Below are 23,521 nucleotides of genomic sequence, written 5' to 3'. Positions count from 1 at the left end.
ATAATTATTTTTTATTGTGTTCAAGTGCTGCTGAGGGTTAACCCTCATACGGACATTAATTTTTAATAAAATTCCGAAACAACACTTTTAAAGTAGGCTTTATAATTTAATTTAAAATTACAAGTCGCTTTAAAAATGACAAGAGAAATTTGCTTACGATGAAAATCAAACACACAAATGATCTGTTGTTAATGAAATCATTTCCAAAAGTTTAATTTGTTAAAATAATGATAGGTAAATTATTTGTTAGTAAAGTTTGGGAACAATATTTTCAGAGTTGATTTGTTTCATAATTTAATCTAAAATTATAAGTCTCTATAAAAATGTTTGGGGAATTTTAACTACAATGAAAATAAAACACGCAAATGATCTGTTGTCAATAAAACGATTTCAAATTTCAAAACTTTTAGTTTGCTAAAATAATGATACAGACATTAATTAATAAATTTAAAAATACAATGAAAAAAACATACAAAATAAAACTTGTAATGCAGTACCAATTTAAATTTAAAAAATAATGCACCATACCCTTTTTTCAAATCACTGAGCATTTGGCAAGCAGCTGTTTTAAGTTGACCAATCAGATCATCATGTAATACAGTTAGTTGAAATTTCAAGGTTTTCAAGTCAACATACAGCAAAGAAAACTGTTTATAATTCATCAAATTATTAACTAGATCCTTCTTGTCTAAATAGAATTTCAGTTGCTAAAATTAGAATTAAAAAAAACATTATCAATCAATATAACCCATCAATCAAGCATGTTGTGAAAGTTAAGTAGCAAGAATTAAAAAAAATGAGACTACAAAATACTAATTTCATTAATAATTGTACGCTCAATTATTATGGCAAAAAAATAACTATCCATTTATCTAAAAAGGAAAAAAGATATAAGAAGCTTGCTTTATATTTCAAAAGTTTTTACAGATTTTCAGACAAATATCCAAACATTATTTCTTTTTTTAATAATGAAACATGACAGTTTATAATATTTGAGGGTTAATAAATTTATATTTTTTACAATAAACTTTTCAAAATTATTTTTATAATTGGCAGTGAACAGTATGGCAAGTTTTTTTTTTGGGGGGGGGGGTTACAACTNGGGGGTTACAACTATAAATATTCAACTCCAAGGCCTAAAAATTTTAAATGCAACCCAGAAGAAGAGTGAACTCCTAGATCAAGCATTGGGACAAACTAACCTTAACTAACGTAGGTCTTTTTGATGGAACTAACCAGTATTTGCATTACATAAAGAGAAAAATCCGAAAAAACCTCCCACGGTTAACTAGAGGACAAAAGGATTCTAACCCATGATCATTGAAGATATTATATTTCAGCACTGCAAGCGGGGATCAGAATTTGTATCCAACAATTACTGCGGGTTCATGAATCAGAGTCTCTTCATTAGGAAGCAAGAATTCGATTTCCAAGCAACGTGACTCTAACAAAAGCATTTTGTTATTATAACTTATTTATAAACTTAAGGAAATTGAATCAATCTAATATTCTACTCATGGAACAAAAAAGTGTCTAAAACTAAGCTCAAAAAAAAATTCAGTTCACGAACAAAGAAGTTAATATTATAAGAACTGTGCATATAATGTATAATAAATTATGGTATTTTTAAAGAGCTTACCCTACAGACTTCAAAGAAGTCAGGAGATTCTTGAAGAAACTTTTGTACTTCATAAAAACATTTTGCAGATAGGATATAATCAAACTTCTTCACTATAACAGATTTTAAAATAAATTAAGAAAACATTTTATCCATCCCTTCTTTTGGTACTACTACTTCATTTTAGGGTGGAGTCAAAAACCTATTAACACAGTACCAATAAAAACCCCACAGAACTTATAACCACAACAGTAGTAAAAGTTATCACAAATTATTAAATGTAACTGATGTCAATAGTTTGACAAATTTTTTGATGGCTGTCTGAAAAGGAGTAAGGTAAACTTTTTATCATCATATGACAACGATAAATTTATTTCGGCAGAATATAAAAAATCTCAATTGATGAATGGTTAATTCTATAACACTAAATATAAATAGGAAAAAGGAATAAACAAGATATCCAGATTACTATGTCCACTTCTGCTAACATGAATTGTAGTTTATGTCAACATATATCATTTTTCAACTGTTGTATTTATTTAGAATGTGTTAATTCAATTTTTTGCCATTTTTCTGACTTTCTGATCATTATTAAGAAGAAGAAGTATTCTGCGGCATCAGCAACACCATCTAGTTATTTTATAGCAAGAGATTAAGGATAGTACATTGATATATTATTCTAACAAGCCTGTTGTGCTGGGAGCCGAATAATTCCAACAATCCTGTTGAGTTGGGTGCTGTATAATTTGCAGGGCAGAGATGTTTGAGCTCTGCTTCCTATCTTATTTTATTTTATAAATGTCATTGAGCAGCCGATCCAATTTCGGGTTTACGACTATTAATGTTCAACTCCATAGCCTTGTAATTTTGAACCAATATAGAAGACAAGAAAACTACTGGTTCAGTACCCCCAGAGGTATGATTTGTTATGGGAACATGGAGGACTTTGTGATTCAACAGATTTAACATGCATCAGTCATCATTTACTACACAGGAAGTCTTCGGCTGGCAGGGATCGAATTTACGAAGTCTTGGACATGAGTCCTTAGAGTCCAATTAATTACGGAAATAATTATAAGTTATCAACAAAGTGCACGGAGAGAAGTCATAGAGAACAAAATGAATATTTTTAGCAAGAAATAATTATATCCAAATTATATAAAACTGCATAAAAGAAAATATCCTAATCACTTCTTTTCTTTTTAATGAATTCAAACCCCAACAAAAGAGCTTTAACTATTTAATAGTCTGATTAATTTTATATTATTTCATATATAAAAATTTAAAAAAAGGAACAAAATTTAGTACAAATTTTAGTCTTACAGAATGACTGACTAATAAAAGAAGCACTTTTGAAGACTTCATAAAATTTATTTGAGAATAATTTATTTACATTCAGAAAAAAAATTTTTTTCTTGAAACATGTTTTACATCTAAAATGTTAACATGTTTTCGTTATCGTGGCATGTTAAATTAATCCAATATCTAACTTATAATTATTTAACTTTGAAATGTATACATAACTATATATATATATATATGCCTGAAATTGAGAATCTCTTGCAAAATGCAGCAGAGTTGCACATGAGAGGGCAAAAATCCTTTCCACTGAATCCAGCTCAGTATACGCACATGTGGATTAGCAAGTATTTCATTAAGCATGCAAAATGATTGGCTTTTTCATACGGTACAGACCGATGGTATGTCGAATTAGATTGTGGTTGAATTTATTGGGAAAACGTTGCATGGAAGAAAGCTTTTTGCATAATTCGTTGTGAAAATCAACTTGGTAAAGTAAAAATATCTCATTTTAGAAAATGGAAAATTATGAACTTTTTAAAAACACTCAATAAAAAAAGCACCTTTAAGGGCTTTTAAAAAAGGAAAATAGGCACTTTTAAAAATGCTATGCACCCTGTTTATTTATTATTTTATCTTCATCTTTTTACACATNTTAAATTAAGATAACTAAATTTATATCATTAATGTGTAATGGTGAAAATAAAGTTCTCATTCTCCAAGATTTTTTTTTAATGAAGACATAAGTTTATGCAATCAATTATGATTTATCTATTTATATTTGCCCCCTTAATTAGATTTTACAAAACAATCCTAATTTAAAAAACTTTACATAAAAAAAATTTGTAAAGAAATCATTGACATAACATACGATGAATGTTTGAGAACTGAGTAACTTCATCATAATGCCTCTGCAAATGTGCTTTAAACTCAGATTTTATTCTGCTCATAGAGAATTCCGTAATGGCAACATTCAAAGTCGAATTACTGCTGTCTTCTTCAATCCAACACTGCATTTTAGGAACATCTGACATCACTTTATTAATCTGAAAAAGAAAAAAAAAACAGTGCATAGCCAAATCTTTCAACAAAAAATTAGCACCTTTTAAGTACTCTTTAAGCACTCAAAACTATTTTTAAGCACTATGAACATTAAAAAAATGCAAAATAATTTTCAAAGACTTTACATGATAATGATTAAATAATTAGTTTCTGACAAAGAGCTTTTTTTTTATTATGTTAGCGTTTATAAAATGATCAAGAGATTTTTCGGTTCTATATCAGAGAGTGGAAAATGAAGCCTGAAATTGAGAGCATCTTGCAAAATGCAGCAGAGTTACACATGAGAATGCAATAATCTCACTGAACCCAGCTAAGTAAATGCACGTGCAGACTCACAAGTATTTCACATGTAAAAGTATTGGAGTTTTCATACGCTATGAATCGACGGTATGCCAAAATGGATTGTTGTTGAATGAATAGTTAAAATTTCGATGGAACAATGCAAAGAGCACGCTTTTGCATAATACGTGGCAAAAAATCAACATGGTAAAGAAAAAATTCTCATTTTCGAAAAGGGAAAATTAAGCCATTTTTAAAAAACCACCAATGAAAAAAGCACCTATAAATACTTTTAAAAAATGAAAATGGAAAATAAGCACCTTTAAGCACTTTTTTAAAACGCTACGCATCATGATAACATTAAAAAATATACCACCAAAGGAAACTTAATTTGTTTTCAAAATAAACTTCCTTGTAAAAAAAAATTAAAGACGAAAATGGGTTTTAACCTCTTTAAAGAATATATGCTCACAGCTTGTTTTTTAAAACAAATAGAAAGGTTATTAATTGTAGAATTTTAAAAAATTTAATTGAAATGATAATACAACAATTATTATCAAATTTAAAAAAATGTGAATAGTTTTTTAATATCCTGTTTGTATCTTCCTCCAATGTAGATGCATTGAAATATAAGTTGAATAGAGAATTTAATGGCACATATGCTATTAGATTGAAATTTTCCATGATATATTGCATCAAATCAAAGTAAATAAAAACTGATTATACATACTAACAAAACCAAGGAATGACAAAGACTATGTCAAATCTCCAAAAAAAAAATTTAATATGTACAATAATTTTGATATACTAAATTCATTCCTCTAATACAATAATTTTTAAATTCTAAAAATGTATGGAATAATATTTAAGTGTTATGTGATTTGCTAAAATACATTTTATGTATTTTAATATTTTGATAATTAACAAATATGAATAGAGCAAAACAGTGTGCATAAAGCACAAATAAAGATACAGAAATGAAAAGACTGAAGCTTTTTTAGAAAGAAACTTTCTTAGCATTTAAACAAAATGCCTGTAGAAGATTAACAAGACAAACACATTGCAATACGGAAGAAAAAGTGGTTTAATGAGTATTTTAAAGAATGTTCTGTACCTTTATTTGTGTTATATTCATATTTTTCTTTTTACCCTAGCCTCATTTGGAAATTAATAATTAATTTAAAAATTATCACTTTTAGTTTAGAAATTATTAGTGAATTTTAACTAATTTCAAAAGTTTGGTAAAACATGAAACAATAAAGCATCGTTTATTGTTAACATTTATATTTTGAACCAAATGAACAGCAAGCTTGCATATAATACTCAATCATATATAATACAATGATATATAATATGATAGATAATAGTGATAGATAACATAGTTATATATAATACCCCTAGCAACAATTTTACCATGGCCCCAGTTGAGCTCAAAATTGGTTCGATATGGGTCCTATAAGAACATAGGTCCTAGAACAAGGACCTAGAATGGCCTATATAGGGCCTACATTGGCCAATATAGAACCTACATTGGCCAATACAGAACCTACATTGGCTAAATAATGGATATAAAATATTGGGTGAATCTGACAATTTTATATAGGACCAATATTGGTTGTAAAGTGGCTTTAGAATACCAGGGAAATCAGAAAATTCTATATAGGGCCAAAATCGGAAAAATAAAGGCCCTTTGAACCCTTACTGAGCCATGATTCATGAATATTGGCCCAATGAGGGCCCCAAGTTATTTTTCTGCAAGGAACAAATGATATATAATATTCTATATTGATGCAATGAGTATATTAAGAAATAAATACAAACAGAAATAAAATACATTAAAGCATTTTTAAACATTATAGCTTCCTGAAATTGAAACATATAACATTTTCTTAATTTTTTAAAAAAAAAGGTATTAAAAATAAAATGTCAAAAACGTGAAGATCAATATTTTCTTTGATAGTTACGTAAAAGAGAAAAATATTATTACCTGATCGAACAAGTTTAAGAATGATGCAAAGAAGACTTCCATTGATGGGTCACATTCAAGGACAGCATAGGTAGACACTGGTTTCACTTTCAGTACAACATGGAATGATAGAGAATCATTTTCTACTGAGTCAAAAATATCCAAGATAGAATTTAAAGTCATTAAAAGGATATGATGAATCTGAAAATTACACAAAAATAGAAATATTACAAAAAATCACTTTGTTAATAGAATAATGTAGTCACTTGGCTTAAATTAAGATAACTAAATTTATATCATTAATGTGTAATGGTGAAAATAAAGTTCTCATTCTCCAAGATAAATTCCAACAATGAAATAATTGAGTTAATTTTTATTTTTTTGGAGAAAAAAAAGTACATGGAATGTAGCTTCTTAATGGGTTAATATTTATATCCAATTTTCACTCTATTAGAAGTATTCCTTTAGTGAATAGTGTTATTACAGCAATATCATTTATTTATAAAATTGACTATGTAAAAAGAGGCTTGAATTCATATAATCTAAAATCCTGTAGTGATAACTGATTCAGCATTAGATACAAATAAGTTATGTTTAATTGATAACAATTAAATTAAACAGAACAAAGAACAACGAAGTGAAATTGTCAAGAATGAAATAAATTCATGAAATTTCAGAACAGTGAAACAATCTAAATAAAGACTTGGATTTAAATAAACTAAGCTACTGTAATTATAAATGACTCAGCATACCTCACACTTGTAGGAGTTGCAAATAAGTTGTCCTTAACTGAAGACCAATGGGGAAGTAAGGTCAATTTTTTCACAAAATGGCAGTTGGGTTGCCATCTCTTTTCTTTTAAAATTACTAAAATTTTCAAATTACTAAAATGTCAAAAAGCAGTTCTTCACGAGTCTAATCACACAGAGTAAATGTATCGTATTGTGGAAAAAACTTCCCTTTCTGCTGATAAAATTTCATTAATTTCTTTCTAAATTAGCTTTTAGGGATAGAAACCATTTTTAAACCATGATCTTCAATTGCTATATTCGAGAAATATGATTTATTATACAGAACAACGAAGGAAAATTTTATATTGGTTCAAAAGAGGTTTGTGTGGTACAGTGTTGTGTGTTTGTGTCAGTCCAAGATTCTAAACTGGTTAATGGCATAAAACATCTATATTTGACAGTTAAGAAATATTTAAAAACAATCATTATATACACTTAAATTTTATACTTACCTTAACTGATATTAAAGTGTTGACACAGTTCAGGATAGACAACCGGCATTTGCCTTTGTAATTCCTTAAGCTCTTTTTATCAGAAAAAAGTAAACTGATTTCTGGCCACCAAAAACTGAAATACCAAATAGATATACAAAATAAAATAGTTTTAGAAAATTAAATAATTTAAAAAGTTGTTATTAATTTAAGAATCCTCACATATTAAATATGATTGAAAATTAAATATGCAGAAGGACTTTAAATTAAAAAATTCCATCTCTGAAGTTTCAAATTAGTATAAGAGTTTTAAATTAGTAAATAGTATGTACAAATAAGAATATAGTTTAAGATAATTGTTCTTTTTTTTTTCTTTTTATTATTTTATGTATTCATACACTAGAGCAAAAATGCATAATTTAAATCATTCAATAATTTGAAAATTTTGTATTTATTTTGAAACAAAGATAAAAAGATGGACAAAACATCAAATAAACCAAAGTTAAGTAGTTCTTAATTATTACCTCATTAAATCATTTTCATAGCTGTTACACTTGGCTATAATTTCATCACAAAAGATCTTTATTTCATACAATTCTGAAGGCCTGTAAAGTAAAAAAGAAAAAACTGAATTAATTTTTTTTTTAAAAAAAAAAATTTTATAACATTGAAAATGTTTCATTAATCCAAATATGAGGATTTTCAAAAATTGAATTTTAACAAATCTGAAGCAAATTTGAATTATAGGAATTTGTAAAACTATCAACAAAAAAAAATGATTAACAATACAACAGATTTGCGTGAAATAGTTAATGAACATGTTTGAAAAACAGACATTTCAAAAGTCACAACTTCTCCCTTTGAAGCTATTCATTTAAATCAATATCTTTAAATAATTATAATAATAAATTCAAATACATCTTTTAGAAATATATAAGGAGATAATTCTATCATATTCATTCATAATTAATATTTCAATGAAAAAAATTGTCTAATTTGAATTCCAAATATAGAAGGACCCTGATCTATCATTTCTACATTAATTTGTTTGTTTACATATTTTATAATTTTTCATGACTAAACATATGTAATTCTTTTTATTCTTCTGTGTGATGGTTAGAAACACAAGTGAAAACTTAAAAAGGCTGCATTTTTCTATTAATTTTTAAACCAAGTTCGCAGAATACATTTGATTGCATAAAGTTCAGGGAAATTCAGGTAGCCTTGAAGAAATTTTTGTTTGAATTAAAAAAACAGAAAAATTGCTAAAAAAAATTTTTATAATTTTCTTTGTAACAAAGAAAAAATTTATTGCTTTACAAAATATTTCCTAGTAAAAGAACACTATATATTAGTTCGTTTATTTTTTAATTCTTTAAATTGGGACCTTAAATTTAGTTTTATAAATTGTAACGATTTCAATATTATTTTAATTTTTATTATTTTTAACACATATGCTAGTTAAGTGCATTCAGGAATTTAGTAAACAATAATTTTAACAAGATATAAACGTTACTTTCTAACAATGTTTTGAAATTTTAACTGAAAAAAAAAACTATAATTTTAGGGGGTAAAGACTGTGTTCTTGGGTAAAATTAGACTCTAGAGAAATATTAGTGGAAATATAGCACCCTTGTTTCAAACAGTTATAAAAATGGGATTGGCAACACAATATTGAGTTAATTGAAAAAAAATATAGATTAAAAAATGATAAACTGAATCCTCTCCATGACATTTCTTTTTGTCCAGAATGGTATTACTATGCCAAAATAAACTGCCACTTCTCAAACAATTACATACTTAAGAAAACATGGATTTGACTAGATTTTGCCTGAATACGGAAATAAATAGTGCAATGTTACATGCATTGATGTTGTCATTAAGGCAGTGGGGTGTGACTGTTCTTGTTTTCCAGTGGGGTCATCTATGGCCAAGAATTTGACTTCTGCCACACCCGTTTATCAGGAGGACCTATTCATACATCCATTCATTCATTAACAGATCGCAATTTTGACCTAAACCAGAGAAAAAATCAATCTCCAATTCAGTATCCCTAGAGGTATAATTTGGTATGGGGACACGGAGGACTTTGTGACCTTACAGATTTAACGTGCACCAGTCACCATTTACTAACTGGGGAGTTTTCGGCCAGCGGGATTTGAACTCGCGTCCGCGGGAAAGTGAGTCCAGTGTCCTGCCAACCAGGCTATCCCTGCCCACATACATTGATCGCATTGCACTCAAAATGAAAACACATTTTTTTTCTAAACCATACTTTTCATTACGAAACTTTTATTTAAATACAATAAAAAAATTATTCTTTCATATTACAACTATATATTTTAAAGTAAACTAATAAGCAAAAATATTCAAGTAAACAAATGTATGAAGGCTAAATACAATGCCTAATTTATTGATCTAAAGAAAATTAATACATTATATTATACATTATTTTTACATAAAGTTTACATATATAGAGATTATTTTTACAAAGTAAGTAGACTTTTATATTACAGTAATCCTTTAGTATTTATAAAATTCTTTAAAATAATTTATCCAATTTTTCTTAATTTTTTATCATTTATTTTTTTGTAAGACACTTTCTGACTTTTAACTAACCCTCCTAATTTTCATGAAATAAATGTTAGTGTCTTAAATAAAGTATCACTTTAATTAATTAAAATGTATATCAATACTATATTTTTAAATTTAAAATAATAAGAATATTACTTGTTGAAATTATGTGGATCTAAAATTTCTTTGATTTGCTTCAAACAGATTTGTTTCGCTTTTTGTATAAGAGGATGAAGTACATGCAAGTTTTTCACTAAATACAGTTTTGAGCTTTCTAATCTTGATTTTAATGTTCCATCAACAAAGTAAACATACCTAGAATTTTGAATTCAATATATTAATAAAATTCTAATTCGGTTACAACAAATAGCAATTATCCTAAATCTATTAAACAGGGATGAGAGTAGTTGGAAAGTAAAAAAGAGGAAATTCAAGAATTTGACAAAAAAGTGCAATTTTTAAACTTGTAAACCATGTGATACTAAATCCCAATGACTAATTTTAAAATTGCATGAATATATAAATATGAATCCCATGCATGATTTTAAATTAAGAGAATATGAATCACATGCATGATTTGAAATTAAGAGAATATGAATCCCGAAATGAGGCTTCTAAATCACATGAATATGAAACTCTATATCGTATTTAAAAAATGCGAAAATACAAATCATGATGCGTAATTTTTAGATCACGTAAATACGAATCACGAGGCGTAATTCTTAAATAGCGCGAATACGAATCCCACTGTCTAATTTTTAAAGCACGCATAAATAGGAAAATCGATGTTTGATATTACAACCGCAAAAACGAATCACGACATTGGAATTTAAGCTCGCGTGAATACGAATCGCTATATAGGGCTTTAAAGGTGCGTAATTACAAATCGCGATATTGGATTTTTAAATCTCTTAAATAAGAATCGCAATGTACGACATTTAAATCGCCTGATTAAGAATCGCAACGTTCAACTTTTAAATCAGGTAAATACGAAAATCAATGTTTGAGGGAGGAATGAGGACTTCAATACTTTCGCTTCGCGGAAAATTTCATTCCTCATAAAATATTTTAACTTGTGCGGAAAAAAATTTCAGCGGAAATTAGCGGGAAAAATGGAAAAATCTGAAAAAAAGCGGAAATCAGCGAATCCGCGGAAGAATCACATCTCTGAAAAGAACTATTAATACTCATTAATCTATTAAGGTACTATTAATCATTATTATTAATATGCCCTTACATTATATTATAATTATTAATTTAGTTAAAAATCTTTATTTTGCAAGCTAGATAATTTATGTTGTATACTGCTATTATGAATGTCTTTTTAATAAAAATGAATTTGAGAAAAGAAAAAGACATTCATAATAGCAGTATACAACATAAATTTTCTGCATTCTTCATTTATTTATTTCTTTTAAGCACTTCATCAGTTAAAAATCATAAAAATTAAAATATAAATACAGTGAAACCTCCAGGAAAGACCACCTCTATTTATGACCACTTTTTAGAGGCACAGAATTTTTTCCACAGACTTTGTGTTGAATTAAATTTTTAGGAGGGACCATTGAAACCTCTCCCGGCGAATGGGCCAGATGCGTCACCAGATGCGAAAAACATCAAATAAGGAAACACGAAAAAAAGTAGATCAAAATTAATTCAAAATATTTGTGTGACGCTCTTTTTGACAATACAACCTCACGTTGCAGTCAAAGTGCACTAAAAACGCAATCAATAGAATACTTCTAGAGTTGAAAGCTAAATTTAAAAAATAAAAGTTAGTCTTAAAAATAAAAACCATCTAAACCAGTGTTTCCCAAAGTGTGGCACATACCCCCAGCGGTAAGGGAACAGTTTAGCGGGGGTACGGGTTCTTATGTTAAATATCTTGCAACAAAAGAAAATTTCAAAACATTTTATTTAAAAACAAAGCTAGTCTTGAAAATGTACGTTTTTTTGTATTGGCTATTTTTTGCAGAGTTAACAGTTAATAATGAGTGGCGTCAACAGCCAGTTGTGATTCTTAACTTTTGTGCAATTTTTTCATAGTAAAAAATACATTCATTTTTTTATTAGTGGTGCACAGCGTTACGAAAAATTTAGAAAGGGTACACATAAGTCATAAGTTTGGGAAACACTGATCAAAACAAACAAACCTCTTCTCATCTTTTAAAGCCAACTACTTTTCATGAGGATCATTTTTATAGACACTGAATTTTATTCCTCGACGATCTTGTCATGAAACCAACAGAAGCGGCATTTTCGCACCCAGAAAATGAGTCTGACTAAAATTGTTTGTTTGCGAAAAATCATGTGTTTTTTATAACAATTTTGAAGTCAATGGAGGTAACCTCTAAGAACAACCAATCTTCCATTAACAACCATTTTACTGGGGAAGGGAGTGTATTTGCTTCCCAGAGGTTTCACTGTACTAAACTCACATAATTGTAATTTAGTATAAATTAGATTACTTGAGTGATAAAATGGTAATCTTCTATTTCAAGGACAGCAAATAAAAATCTCCAAACTACTGTTGACCCCAGTGATGCTACATTAATCGTGATAATAGGTATTAGGTAGTTGTAATCGGTAGTTACTATGGAATTACTTTATATGCTAATACAGGTGCTTGATAACAGTTTAGTGGTACTAGGTTTTCACTGTCCCGATAACAAATTAGTATCAAAAAAATTTAATAGGTTTTTTTTTTCATTAGAATATTTAAACTTTTGTTCCAAAAATTAAGACGAATTTTAAAAAAAAAATAATAATAATAATAATAATAATTAATGAAAGTTATATTTTTTTTATTTTCCAATTCAAAATAATTATAATAATAAACAACTAAAAGATACAAAAAAAGATTTTTGGAAATACATGATGGAGAATAAATGAAAAAGGATGTAGAACATTAATTATTCTTCTAAACTTACTATCTCAGCATATATATTGTATCTTTATTTCTATGAATTATGAGTAAATAACATAAAAATATTAGTTTAAAGAAAAGTTTTAAAAAAAATATGTTAAAGACAAAAAAAAAAATCTTTTTTTGAGGAATTATGAATAAGTTCAGTTAACTGTTCAGATCCAGTAAAATTTATTTTATACATCACAATTCGAAGTTTTTTTTAATAATAAATCAAAGATAAATCTTTAGAATGTAAAAATAAATTCAATTAATCAATAAAAAAAAATGTGAATAAGTTTACACTTTTAAAAATCAGCATTACATTCCAATAAACGATTCGCAAAAAATAATTTTAAAAAATGTGCACTGAAAAATTTATATTCAGATAATTAAAAAAAAAATTTCAGAAAAAAAAATTACTCTGTGAGAAAAAAATTTTTCATTAGATATTTTAGTTCAGAAAATTTTAATTTCCTAAATTTTTGAGGTAAGTATTATGAAGCATCAAAACACTAAAAAAATTTCAAATAACCTTTTTATATGATATAGAAAGTTTTATTTAATTTTATTATTTTTTATTTTATAATCGACGTTGAACAGCTGACCCAATTTTGGCTACTAATGTTCAACTCCCTAGCCTTTTAATTTTGAACCAATCCAGAAGACAAGTAAACTCCCGGATCCCCCCAGAAGTATGATTTTGTATGGGAACATGGATGACATAGTGACTCAACAGATTTAATGTGCACCAGTCACCATTTACTACACGGGGAGTCTTCGACCGGTGGGGATCGAACCTACAACCTCTCGGACATTGGCGCGGTGCCCTACCAACCAGGCTATCCTGGCCCCTAAAATATAAAGTTTGAAAATTAACGTATCTTAATGTGCTACAAGTTCAAAGAATTTTTAAACTTTTTGGACAAAAAACTTACTTTAATTTCTTGGAAGGCACTTTTTCACTATTTTTAAGAACAAAGTCAGCTATAAAAAGAAAAGGTAAAATATCAGGAATAGTACATATATGCTAAATATTATGCTAAGTAATCATATTAATCTAAGTAATCATTGATACCTAACAGTATTGATATCAGGCAAAAACCTGCTTTTTTGTCTTCTTTTTTTTAAAAAAATCTGTAAAAAACTTTTCTTAAAGTAATTTTTTTTTTAATGGGGGTTCAGGAAAAAAATTGGACTTCTGCTGAAATAGCATATTTAACAGTTAAAGAAAGATATATTAAACAATGTTTGCTTTTTATGCTACGACTATGAAAATAAAATATAAGAATTGAAAGAAATAAGGAATCTTGATATTTCATCATATGAATGATTACACATCGTATTATATATATCACATTATTTAAATTTCCTGGAAAAAAAATTCAACTCCCAAAAATTTACTACATACATTGTACAAATCAATGTTTCCATAACCATCATGTTTTTAATGGACTATTTTTTAAAAAAAAAACACTATTATATACTTTCTAAAAAGTCATTTTATCAGAATTTGACAACAACTGTAGCAAAATTAGGAACTCACTGCGAATAAGGCGCATAACTTCTTCATAACTTTTCTTTAATTCTTCAATTTCTAGAATAAAAATAGGATCTGTTTTGTTAAAAATAGAACAACCCTTTCTTAGAAGTTCACCTATTCTTTCGATTATTTCTTCAGGTAAAGAGCTAACAGGTGCAGAATATATCAAATTCTTCAGTTCATTGTAATAATACTAAAAAGAAAAAAAAAGGGAAGAAAAGTATAAAATTTGAAATTTAATAAAAACTTAATGTACAAAATAAAAACTTAGAGAGAACATTATTTTTTAATAACTCCTTTATCCTAAAGAAAACAATTTAATCGTAAGATAACTATTATCTCATGTATCCATTCCATATGATATGTATGAAAAAAGGTTAGTAACAATAGAGATTGATAAACAAGGGCTGAACTACATCAGTAACTTAACAGTTACAAGTCAGGCTGTTTCTATATTCATTGAAGTGTAACAGAATCATTGTTGATTCTGTTACATTGCTAACTAAACAATAGTTGAAGCTGTCTGTTATGCTTAGTGAATACTTTTGGTTATATCTGAACAAAGCCAAATAATCAAATAATACATTTATATAAAAATATAAAATATGATTTATGATGTTTAAGAATTATTAATGACTTTAAATTTAGCTTTTAAAAAAATCACAAAAGAATATAAAACCTAAACTATTAATATTCTTATAACTTAACAATATTCTCAATATCATTTTACATCTTTAATTCTCAAGTATAACAATAAAAGAATGAAAACAATTAAAGTAATAAAAAGAAATTGAAACATACATAATTTCATTTGAAAATAATTACTGTATTATATAATTTCAAGGGCACAATACTATTCCCTAGAACATTAAAATCTAGCTTAAATTCCAAGACTGATAATAGTGTTTAATATGAGATCTTAAGATGGTCTTTTGTAAGTAGAAAACAAAAGACTTCTTTTTCTCTGCAAAAAGATTTTGCTAAAATGCAGTAAAAATAATGCTCTGAGCAACATTAAATTTTCAATTAAGTTAAATTCTTAAATATAATTTCTCTTTTTGTTGCCAAGGCGACTAGAACAGTTTCTTAACGCCGAAATCAAATAAATGTCGCATAAGGTAAACAATTTTTTCTTTTTTGGTTAGTAGAGACCCTTGGACCACTAGAGTTTACAATCAGATGTTTACAATCAAGTTTAATTTATGTTAGACCTAATATTTCTTAAGAAAACTTGCAAAATTTTAGTTTTTTTTTTTGTTGTTGTTTAAAAACAGAATTAAAAACTAGTTTTTCTATTTAAAAAAATGAATCTAGATCAACTCTACCAATTAAAAATAATCGAATAAGTAGTAGTGCAAAATAACAAGATATTCCAAAAAATTCCTCAGTTACACTGAATTATCAGACTCTATTAATTCTATTTAAAATAATTAAACAAACCTCAGGTTTTCTTTTAACTCCTTTAAACTCACTATCTACTTTCCTGTTTTGCAGAGTTTCATCAATTTCTTTAGCTTGTTGGTAACTAAAAGGGGGAAGAAGAAAAACTATTGTTAGAAAAAAACTGAATGAAATATTTCTTATTTTATTTTAGAAAATCAAAATAGGAGATTTACAAAAAAAAAAAAAATATGCATTATTCAAGTTCTTTTTACCCGCTGTTGCCAAACTTCATTAATTGAGGAATATTTCTCCAACTCAATTCAATGGCAAAGCTACTTAACCCTAATCCATGTTTATGTTGCTTTAATATCCAATCTTAGTGACTATTAAATGAAATATCGTTAATATTTAATTGATGTTACGTTTAAATAAAACATTAATTTTAAAGATGTCACAAATATGCTAAAAAAAATATACAGTGCACAAAAAAAACGGATTCCCAGAATAACTCTTGATTCAATTATTGGATCTTCACGTTCTAGGACTTAAGGGTTCGAGGGGATGACCTCAAATATGTTTACTAATTAGTGCACCTAATATTTTAAGTTACGGAAATCGGAAACAAAAACTTACCATCTCTGAATAACATATGGTTTTTTTACGATGAATTCAGATTTCTGACCCCTAAATATAGATGGTAACTGCAATCTGGTAAATTATGATCATCATGCAACGTTTGGTCAAGAGAGTGATCCAAAGTTTTGACCTCTTAATGCTAATTTTACTTTTTGCATATTTTGTCATATATCAAGAACTTTTAAACGAATTGAAACATTTTTGCAGACATTTATAAAATTTGTTTATCCAGAGAAAATTCTATGCAAAAAATAACTTTTAGCAAATATTCGTTACTATTTTATTTAATAATAGTTGAAAAATTTTTACTTTCAAATAATGTTATTTTACATGGCAAAATACGAAAGTTCAGTGAAATCAGTCGAATAATTCCTGTGAAACTGAATTTTAAATCTACAACTTTTTAGAAAATTTGATTTCTCAGGAACTAGTCAACCAATTTCTCTTAAGACTTTTTTTATTTTACCGTGTAAAATTGCACTCTTGGAAATGATATAAAATAATACATACCTCGACTATTATTAAATAAAATAAAAAATATATTTTTAAAAAAAAAATTTTTTGCATGAAATTGTCTTTGGATAAACAAATTTAATAGTTGTGTGCAATAAATTTTCAATTTGCTTAAACATTCTCGAGATATGGCGAAATACACAAAAGTTAACTTAACATTAAGGGGTCTAAACTTTGGATTGTTTTCCAGACCAAACTATGGGGACCATATTTGATTGTGGCTACCCACTTAATTTTGGAAGGCAGAAATCCCAATCCACCAAAAAGAAAATGTAAGTTCAGTCACAGAACATACATTTTTATGTCTGATTTTGTAATTTAAAGTATCATTTGCACTAATTAATTACGAAATTTTAGTTGATTCCCCCGAACCATTAAGATTGTGTCCTAGAAGAAAAATGAAGATCTCATCAGAAGTTATTCAGGGTACTTTTTTATGCACTTTACAGCAAAATTGATTATGAATAAAGGAAACTAATATGATTTCAAATTTTGAGGAGCACATTGTAATACATGTTTTATATGTTCGCTCTCATTATCTTTATACAATAACACAGACATATGGTAAGTAATTCGCTATTACAGTAGAAAATTTTTATAATGCAAACCTTCAAATGTTCAGCATTTTGTTAGATAGAATTTTCAGTAATATAGATCATTTCATTATCACCTATCATTAAACTACAAAAATATGTATTTTTTCTTATTTACAGAAAAAAAAATTCCTCAAAATTGGTTTGCTTTAGGAACTATATAACCTTTCAGAAAATGATTTTTTCTTGCAGCCTGTGTACAGTTAATGGTTCTCAATTACATTGTTTACACTCGCAAAATTCACTTGCACATGGAATTGCATAACATAGAATTGCATAACAAAGATCTTCAACTCTATTATAAATTAAAAATAAGATTATAAAGAAAAATTTCAAAAGCAAAAAAGAATAAGAACCTCACAAATTACTGAAAAACATTGCATTAAAGAAAGTAATGAATGAAACGTCAAATGTACATAGATAAGATTCAGACATTCTTGAGAACAAGATAAATACTAACATTGAAACAGGGTATCTGCAACATTTTAGATTTTCAAATCTATGACTTTCCATGACTAATTCCAGGAATTTTTCACGACTTAACAATTATATTCTCAATATCATTTTATATCTTTAATTCTCGAGTATAACAATAAAAGAATGAAAACATTTAAAGTAATAAAAAGAAATTGAAACATACATAATTTCATTTGAAAATAATTATTTTATTATATAATTTCAAGGGCACAATACTATTCCCTAGAACATTAAAATCTAGCTTATAAAGTTACTATTTTCTCCGACAAAAATACAACAATAAATTTAAAAAAGCATTATAATCACATGAATTACCAAAATTAACCAAAACTATTATACTCTGCATCTTCATATTTATATATTTTAAACTTAAAAAACAGAAAGAGTTGAAGCAATAAAATAGCTGGAAAAAAAATAAAAAGCAAAAAAAAAATTTCTGCAAAATTATATTCTAAAGATACTTTTCTTGTTCATCCGAAAGGAAAGAAATACTAGTGGTTTTTCTGCCTTCATTTCGGAATTTTGAAAAAATCGCCAATGACTGGCCTGCTTCAGCTAGAATTTTAAATTGATAAAATAAAGATAAAAAAAAATAATAAATAAATAAAAAAAAATCTGAAATCACAGAAGTTTAAAAGATAATTCACTCAAGAAATTTCTTTCTTTCAGTTTTTGAAAGAACACCATGATTTTTAAAGAACATGATAAAAACATTTTATATTTAAATAAAATATGACTGTGAGTGGGGGTTTTGTTACAAATTCAGATATTCGGAACACCATGAAATTGAGGGGGGGGTACATTCCATTTTAAAAAGTAGATTTTTTGGTTACCTAAATCCATGACTTTCCATGATTTTTTTAAAAAAATAGATCATGACATTTCATGACAAATTTTGTACAATACCAAAATCCATGACTTTCCCGATGCACAGATACCTTGTTGAAATAATCTTAGAAATAATGAGTTCATAAAACATGTTATGCCAAAAATTTAGATTTAAATTACAGACAATTTTATTGTCAGAGCCGATTGACTAAACAATATGTAATTTTAGTTGGCATTGTAAGATAATATTCTCAAAATATCAATAAACACAATATAATGGCGAAATTTGGTGTGGTTGCAATTGTATGGTATATTTGAAGATTATGATGAAATCAGGATCATAATAAATTTTTTATTCAGTAAGAGTTGTAGAGCTCAAGAAATAAAATCAACTTTAAAGAATATTTTATACAAAAGACTTTTCTAAGAGAAATAATAAATTTTGTATATTAATATCAGTAAGGACAGGCCATGGGAGATAAATCTCCCATTACCGGCCTAATCAAAAGGCAAATTAAAAAGTGATTGAATTGTTCCCAACTGACAGTTAGGAGCTTGGGAAGAGATCCATGGTTGGGGATTTATCGAAAGGAAAAATAGCCAAAAGCAAAGTCGACCCCCGTAATCAATATTAAATTTGAAAAATATCTTGAAAAAGCGAATCGTCAAAAAGACTGTGAGAATTAATTTAACCATGTAAACTGAAATATTTTTGTGGTAAGAAATGAAGAGTTATAAATAGATTTTCGTTTTCTATTTAGTCGTGACTGTGAATTAATGAGTTTTGCATTTGAATTTAAATAAAAACTTACCCGTTACACTGATTGTTAAGAAAAGAATAAAATATTTCATATTCGCTTTTTATAAAATTTCATAAAAATTAAATATTTGGTTTAATTTAATTAAAATTTGGTTAAGAATGATTTAAAAAAATAAGTTTAAGAAATTAAAGAAATTTTAAAAGCTAGGAAATATGTAATGCCTAACGTGGCATCACACACAACATACATTTTTTCTCGATATTCTTTCTTACGTTTAGCAGATACACCAATGGACCACATTTTACTGTTTTTCCATCTGTCTCTGTCGATTAAGGCATCAATATTAGTTTCAACATTTGGCAGAGGTGGAAGTTTTTCTAGACCAGGAACATTAGATCTTATCTTACGACAGGTTGCAGTTTTTTTTTGAGACATCTATAAAAGACAATTAAGACGTATACAGTTCTCTAAGTTGTGGTGTAAGCTAACGACAAAGTCTTGTCAACCATCATTTATCAAAAGGTATCTCAAGATAGAATAGAGTTAACATGTCTTATATACTAGTGAATCGGGAATTGAATAATTGTAGTGGTAGTTACACTACATTACTCACCCACCAGAATTTTATCTGTGATAAAATTCAATGGATGGATACCACTTTTTTATTGCCATTTTGCAAGAGGCCTGAAGAGCTCAGAGGTCTGTCTAGGATTTTCTGAGAGGTACCTATTTTGCGGAAATTTAGACATAATTTGTGAAAAATTAAAAATTATATTAAAAAATAAAATAAAATTTAAGAAAAAGTATTTTGTGAAACTACCATTTTTCCTAAAGTAGAATTTGTGAAGACACTGCTAAACGGTAGTCAATTCGGCCTGGACAGACCCCTGGAGCTATATTAAGATCATTGGACTTTTGTGTGCTGGTTGTGAGAGCTGTATTAAGATCACGATTGTGGGCGTGGTCGCTCCTGTGTTGCTATTAGCAGACGAGTGAGTACAGGTTCTTTTTGTGTGCAATTCAGACTGAGAAGCAACAGTATGAGGAGGACAATGTTGCAGTCACAAATAGCAATTCAACTAACTGTTTACTGTGGACCATCCATTGAACTAGCTGTGTTTAAATTAAGGTGGGTATTTCAGTTGAGGTAGGCGTGTTGGTCAAAACAGGCGTGTTTAGATCACGTCCAGTTAACACCTTCCTTCTCGCTCCCGTGAAAATGACGGGGTGAGCATTCGCCCTCCATTTCTCGCTCCCGTGATATTTCCGGGCTGGAGTGTTCAGTAGTAATGCGCCAATAAGAATAAAACTAATTGATCTCTTTTGCCCGGAAAACATTTTATTTCCCATTTTACACACCAGATGGCAGTACCAGGATATTTTTAAGGTAATTGTAGATAGTTTATTTTAAACTAGAAGTCAGCACTAATCAAATACGTGTATAATATATGTGTATAAAAAATAGGCACTTTTATTACCGTTTTCTTGAAAATTAACCGATCGTTAAGGGGTTAATAACCAATGTGGATGTAACCAACCAAAATGTCAACTATCACCTATCAAAGGTCTTAAATGCTAGTGATGGGGAATTGAACAGTAATAGTGGTAGCTATGCTACAAGACAGGATACAGAAATTAATTTAATGAGTTTAAATATTAATAATAAAGGAACTACATTGTTCTCTAAAAGTAAAGAAATGGTCATGCGATAACAAGAAGAGCCCATAACTTCTTAAAAAGCAACTTGATTTACGAGTTCAGTTAGCATTTTCTAATCTCTACTTCAGTGTTTATATTGTCTGTAGATGCTTCTCAATTTAATACTCCTGAATACCGCACAGATGTCAAAACTCATTTTTTTTACATTTATAAAGATAATAGTACTTTAAAAAATGCTATTCGAACTTTTGAATTCAAAAAACTTGGACAAACAAAAACTACAGCAGCAGGTCATCCTGTTTAGAACAAGTTAATTAAGTTGTTTAAACTTACTTAACTTGTTAAAACTTACTTATTCTTCATGAAATAATATTTTAAAAAATATTTCTTCTCAATGCTGTTGAGCATATATTTACTATGATGTGAATTATTATTCAAAAAATTGCAGTTAAGATGCTTAAAACCAAAAGATATCTGCAGACACCAATCTTGGACTTCTCTGCAATAACAGTGACCAATACAAACAAACAGCTCCAAAACAAAATATTTATGCTACACAAAAACATTATTTATTACATTAACACTATTCTAAAAATGAATAAAGGTTTTATAAAAATTAAACAAATAAAAAAAATTACCATGAGAGGAGGGAATGAGTACAACTTAAAATCTATTCATTTATTTCAATAACAAAATTAAATTTTTCTAACAGATAAATAGTCAAACATAATACATAAATATAGTGACAATATCATAATATAATCAAACATACATAAATATAGTGAACCTTCAAGGGACCGAAATTTCGGTTCACTAAATTTCGGTTCCGCAAACAATTTTAACTGATGGTTTCAAACTCCTTTTTATTATACATTATTTAAATAAATGACCAATAAAATGAAATACAAAAATGACTGAAAAATAATACGTAGTAACAAAAAATGTGTTAACTTGCTTTTATTTTTTATTACTCTTCGTCTTGGGTACAACAAAAAAAAAAATATTAGTAATCTTTGGCTGATGCAGGGAAAATTTGTCCATACATCTGCCTGGGTTGGCCTTTGTTGAGGCCAACAAATAGAAAGACGCCTCAAATCAGTCTTTATTTTAATTCGGGCACTCGCATACAGATTGGAATGAAGAAGAATGTGCTCAGCTTCTCCATAAGCACAAATACCACTGGTCACCAGATGGAAACGAAATAAATATCACTTAAAACTTCCATGGCTTGTTGAAGTTTCAGGTTAAAAAAATATAAATTAAATAATTTTCAAAGACGAAAACTTCAATTTAGACAGTTATATGTTTTATAATTTAATAATTTCTACAAACACGTATCAATTTTGGAATTACAGAGATATATTTTTTACGACTTTTTTTTTTAAATCTAGGATTTAATTTAACATAAATATATGCAAAATCATATTATTTACTTTGAAACTTTTGTTTTATACGTCACTTCACAATAGACCAAAAATTACATTTCCAACATAAAATTTTTACAAAAAGTAATTAACTTTGTTGGATAATTGAAACGACAGTCGTAAAAATAAAATTAACCTCATTTTTAAATTTCGTTTCTATGATCTCTACTTGCTTGCTCAGTAAGGTTGTTATAGCAACCAACAGTTACAGTCATAATTTTCGAAAGTTTACATTTTATTCCTGTTGCGAAAAGTTCAGGACTATGGATGGTGTTTTCGACACTAGGAAGCGCTGCAAGCTGTATGCCGCTTATACTTCCGGGTTGCGTATTTACAAAGACTCAAGGATACAGCCCACTTGGCGCGATAAAGAGCATCTAAGCATTTTTGGTGCGAAAAAGAAAGCTGCGCATGCGCTGTAAGGAAAAGGCATATAGAGCAATCCTTTGCGTTTGGGTTAGTTCCGTTGTTGACACTTTTAGTCGCTCGCTATTTTAGTTTGTGACATTTAACCAGGTTCAACCTTAGTAGTTTATTAATCTTAGGTATGACAGATGATAATTCAAAACAAATGCCCTTTTCAAGAATGTAAAACATAAACCCATTTTTTTTTCAAAAGTACCGATAGTATATCATATATCCAATTTCTTATAATAACGTCTATTAGGGTAACAATTTTTTAAAAATAACAATAGTGTTTATCATTAATCAGCAGTTTGAATATTTGTATAATATATATTCAATTTACTACAACAGTGTAAGCAGTAGAAACACAGTGG

The 23,521-nt window shown here is 27.9% G+C and overlaps 1 protein-coding gene across 1 annotated transcript in view; it reads right to left on the bottom strand.

The window, feature by feature from the left end:
• Positions 1-22,965, bottom strand: part of LOC122268370 (dynein axonemal heavy chain 12-like) — a 33,341-nt gene extending 10,376 nt beyond the window's left edge. Inside the window, exons 1-12 of the mRNA XM_043049631.2 lie at positions 22,752-22,965; positions 19,907-20,094; positions 15,909-15,993; positions 14,472-14,661; positions 13,864-13,912; positions 10,177-10,335; positions 7,971-8,051; positions 7,468-7,582; positions 6,246-6,425; positions 3,789-3,963; positions 1,640-1,731; positions 529-707 (exon numbers count right to left, since the gene is read on the bottom strand). Coding sequence (XP_042905565.1) covers positions 529-707; positions 1,640-1,731; positions 3,789-3,963; positions 6,246-6,425; positions 7,468-7,582; positions 7,971-8,051; positions 10,177-10,335; positions 13,864-13,912; positions 14,472-14,661; positions 15,909-15,993; positions 19,907-20,094 — 1,493 coding nt within the window. The 5' untranslated portion in view covers positions 22,752-22,965. The remainder of the gene's footprint in view (positions 1-528; positions 708-1,639; positions 1,732-3,788; positions 3,964-6,245; positions 6,426-7,467; positions 7,583-7,970; positions 8,052-10,176; positions 10,336-13,863; positions 13,913-14,471; positions 14,662-15,908; positions 15,994-19,906; positions 20,095-22,751) is intronic.
• Between the last annotated feature and the right edge of the window lie 556 nt (positions 22,966-23,521).

Source organism: Parasteatoda tepidariorum, chromosome 10 (assembly GCF_043381705.1).
Source record: "Parasteatoda tepidariorum isolate YZ-2023 chromosome 10, CAS_Ptep_4.0, whole genome shotgun sequence".
In the NCBI taxonomy this organism is placed as follows: Eukaryota; Metazoa; Arthropoda; class Arachnida; order Araneae; family Theridiidae; genus Parasteatoda; species Parasteatoda tepidariorum.
Note: the sequence above shows the minus strand (reverse complement) of the source record. Positions and strands in the feature narration are given on the sequence as shown.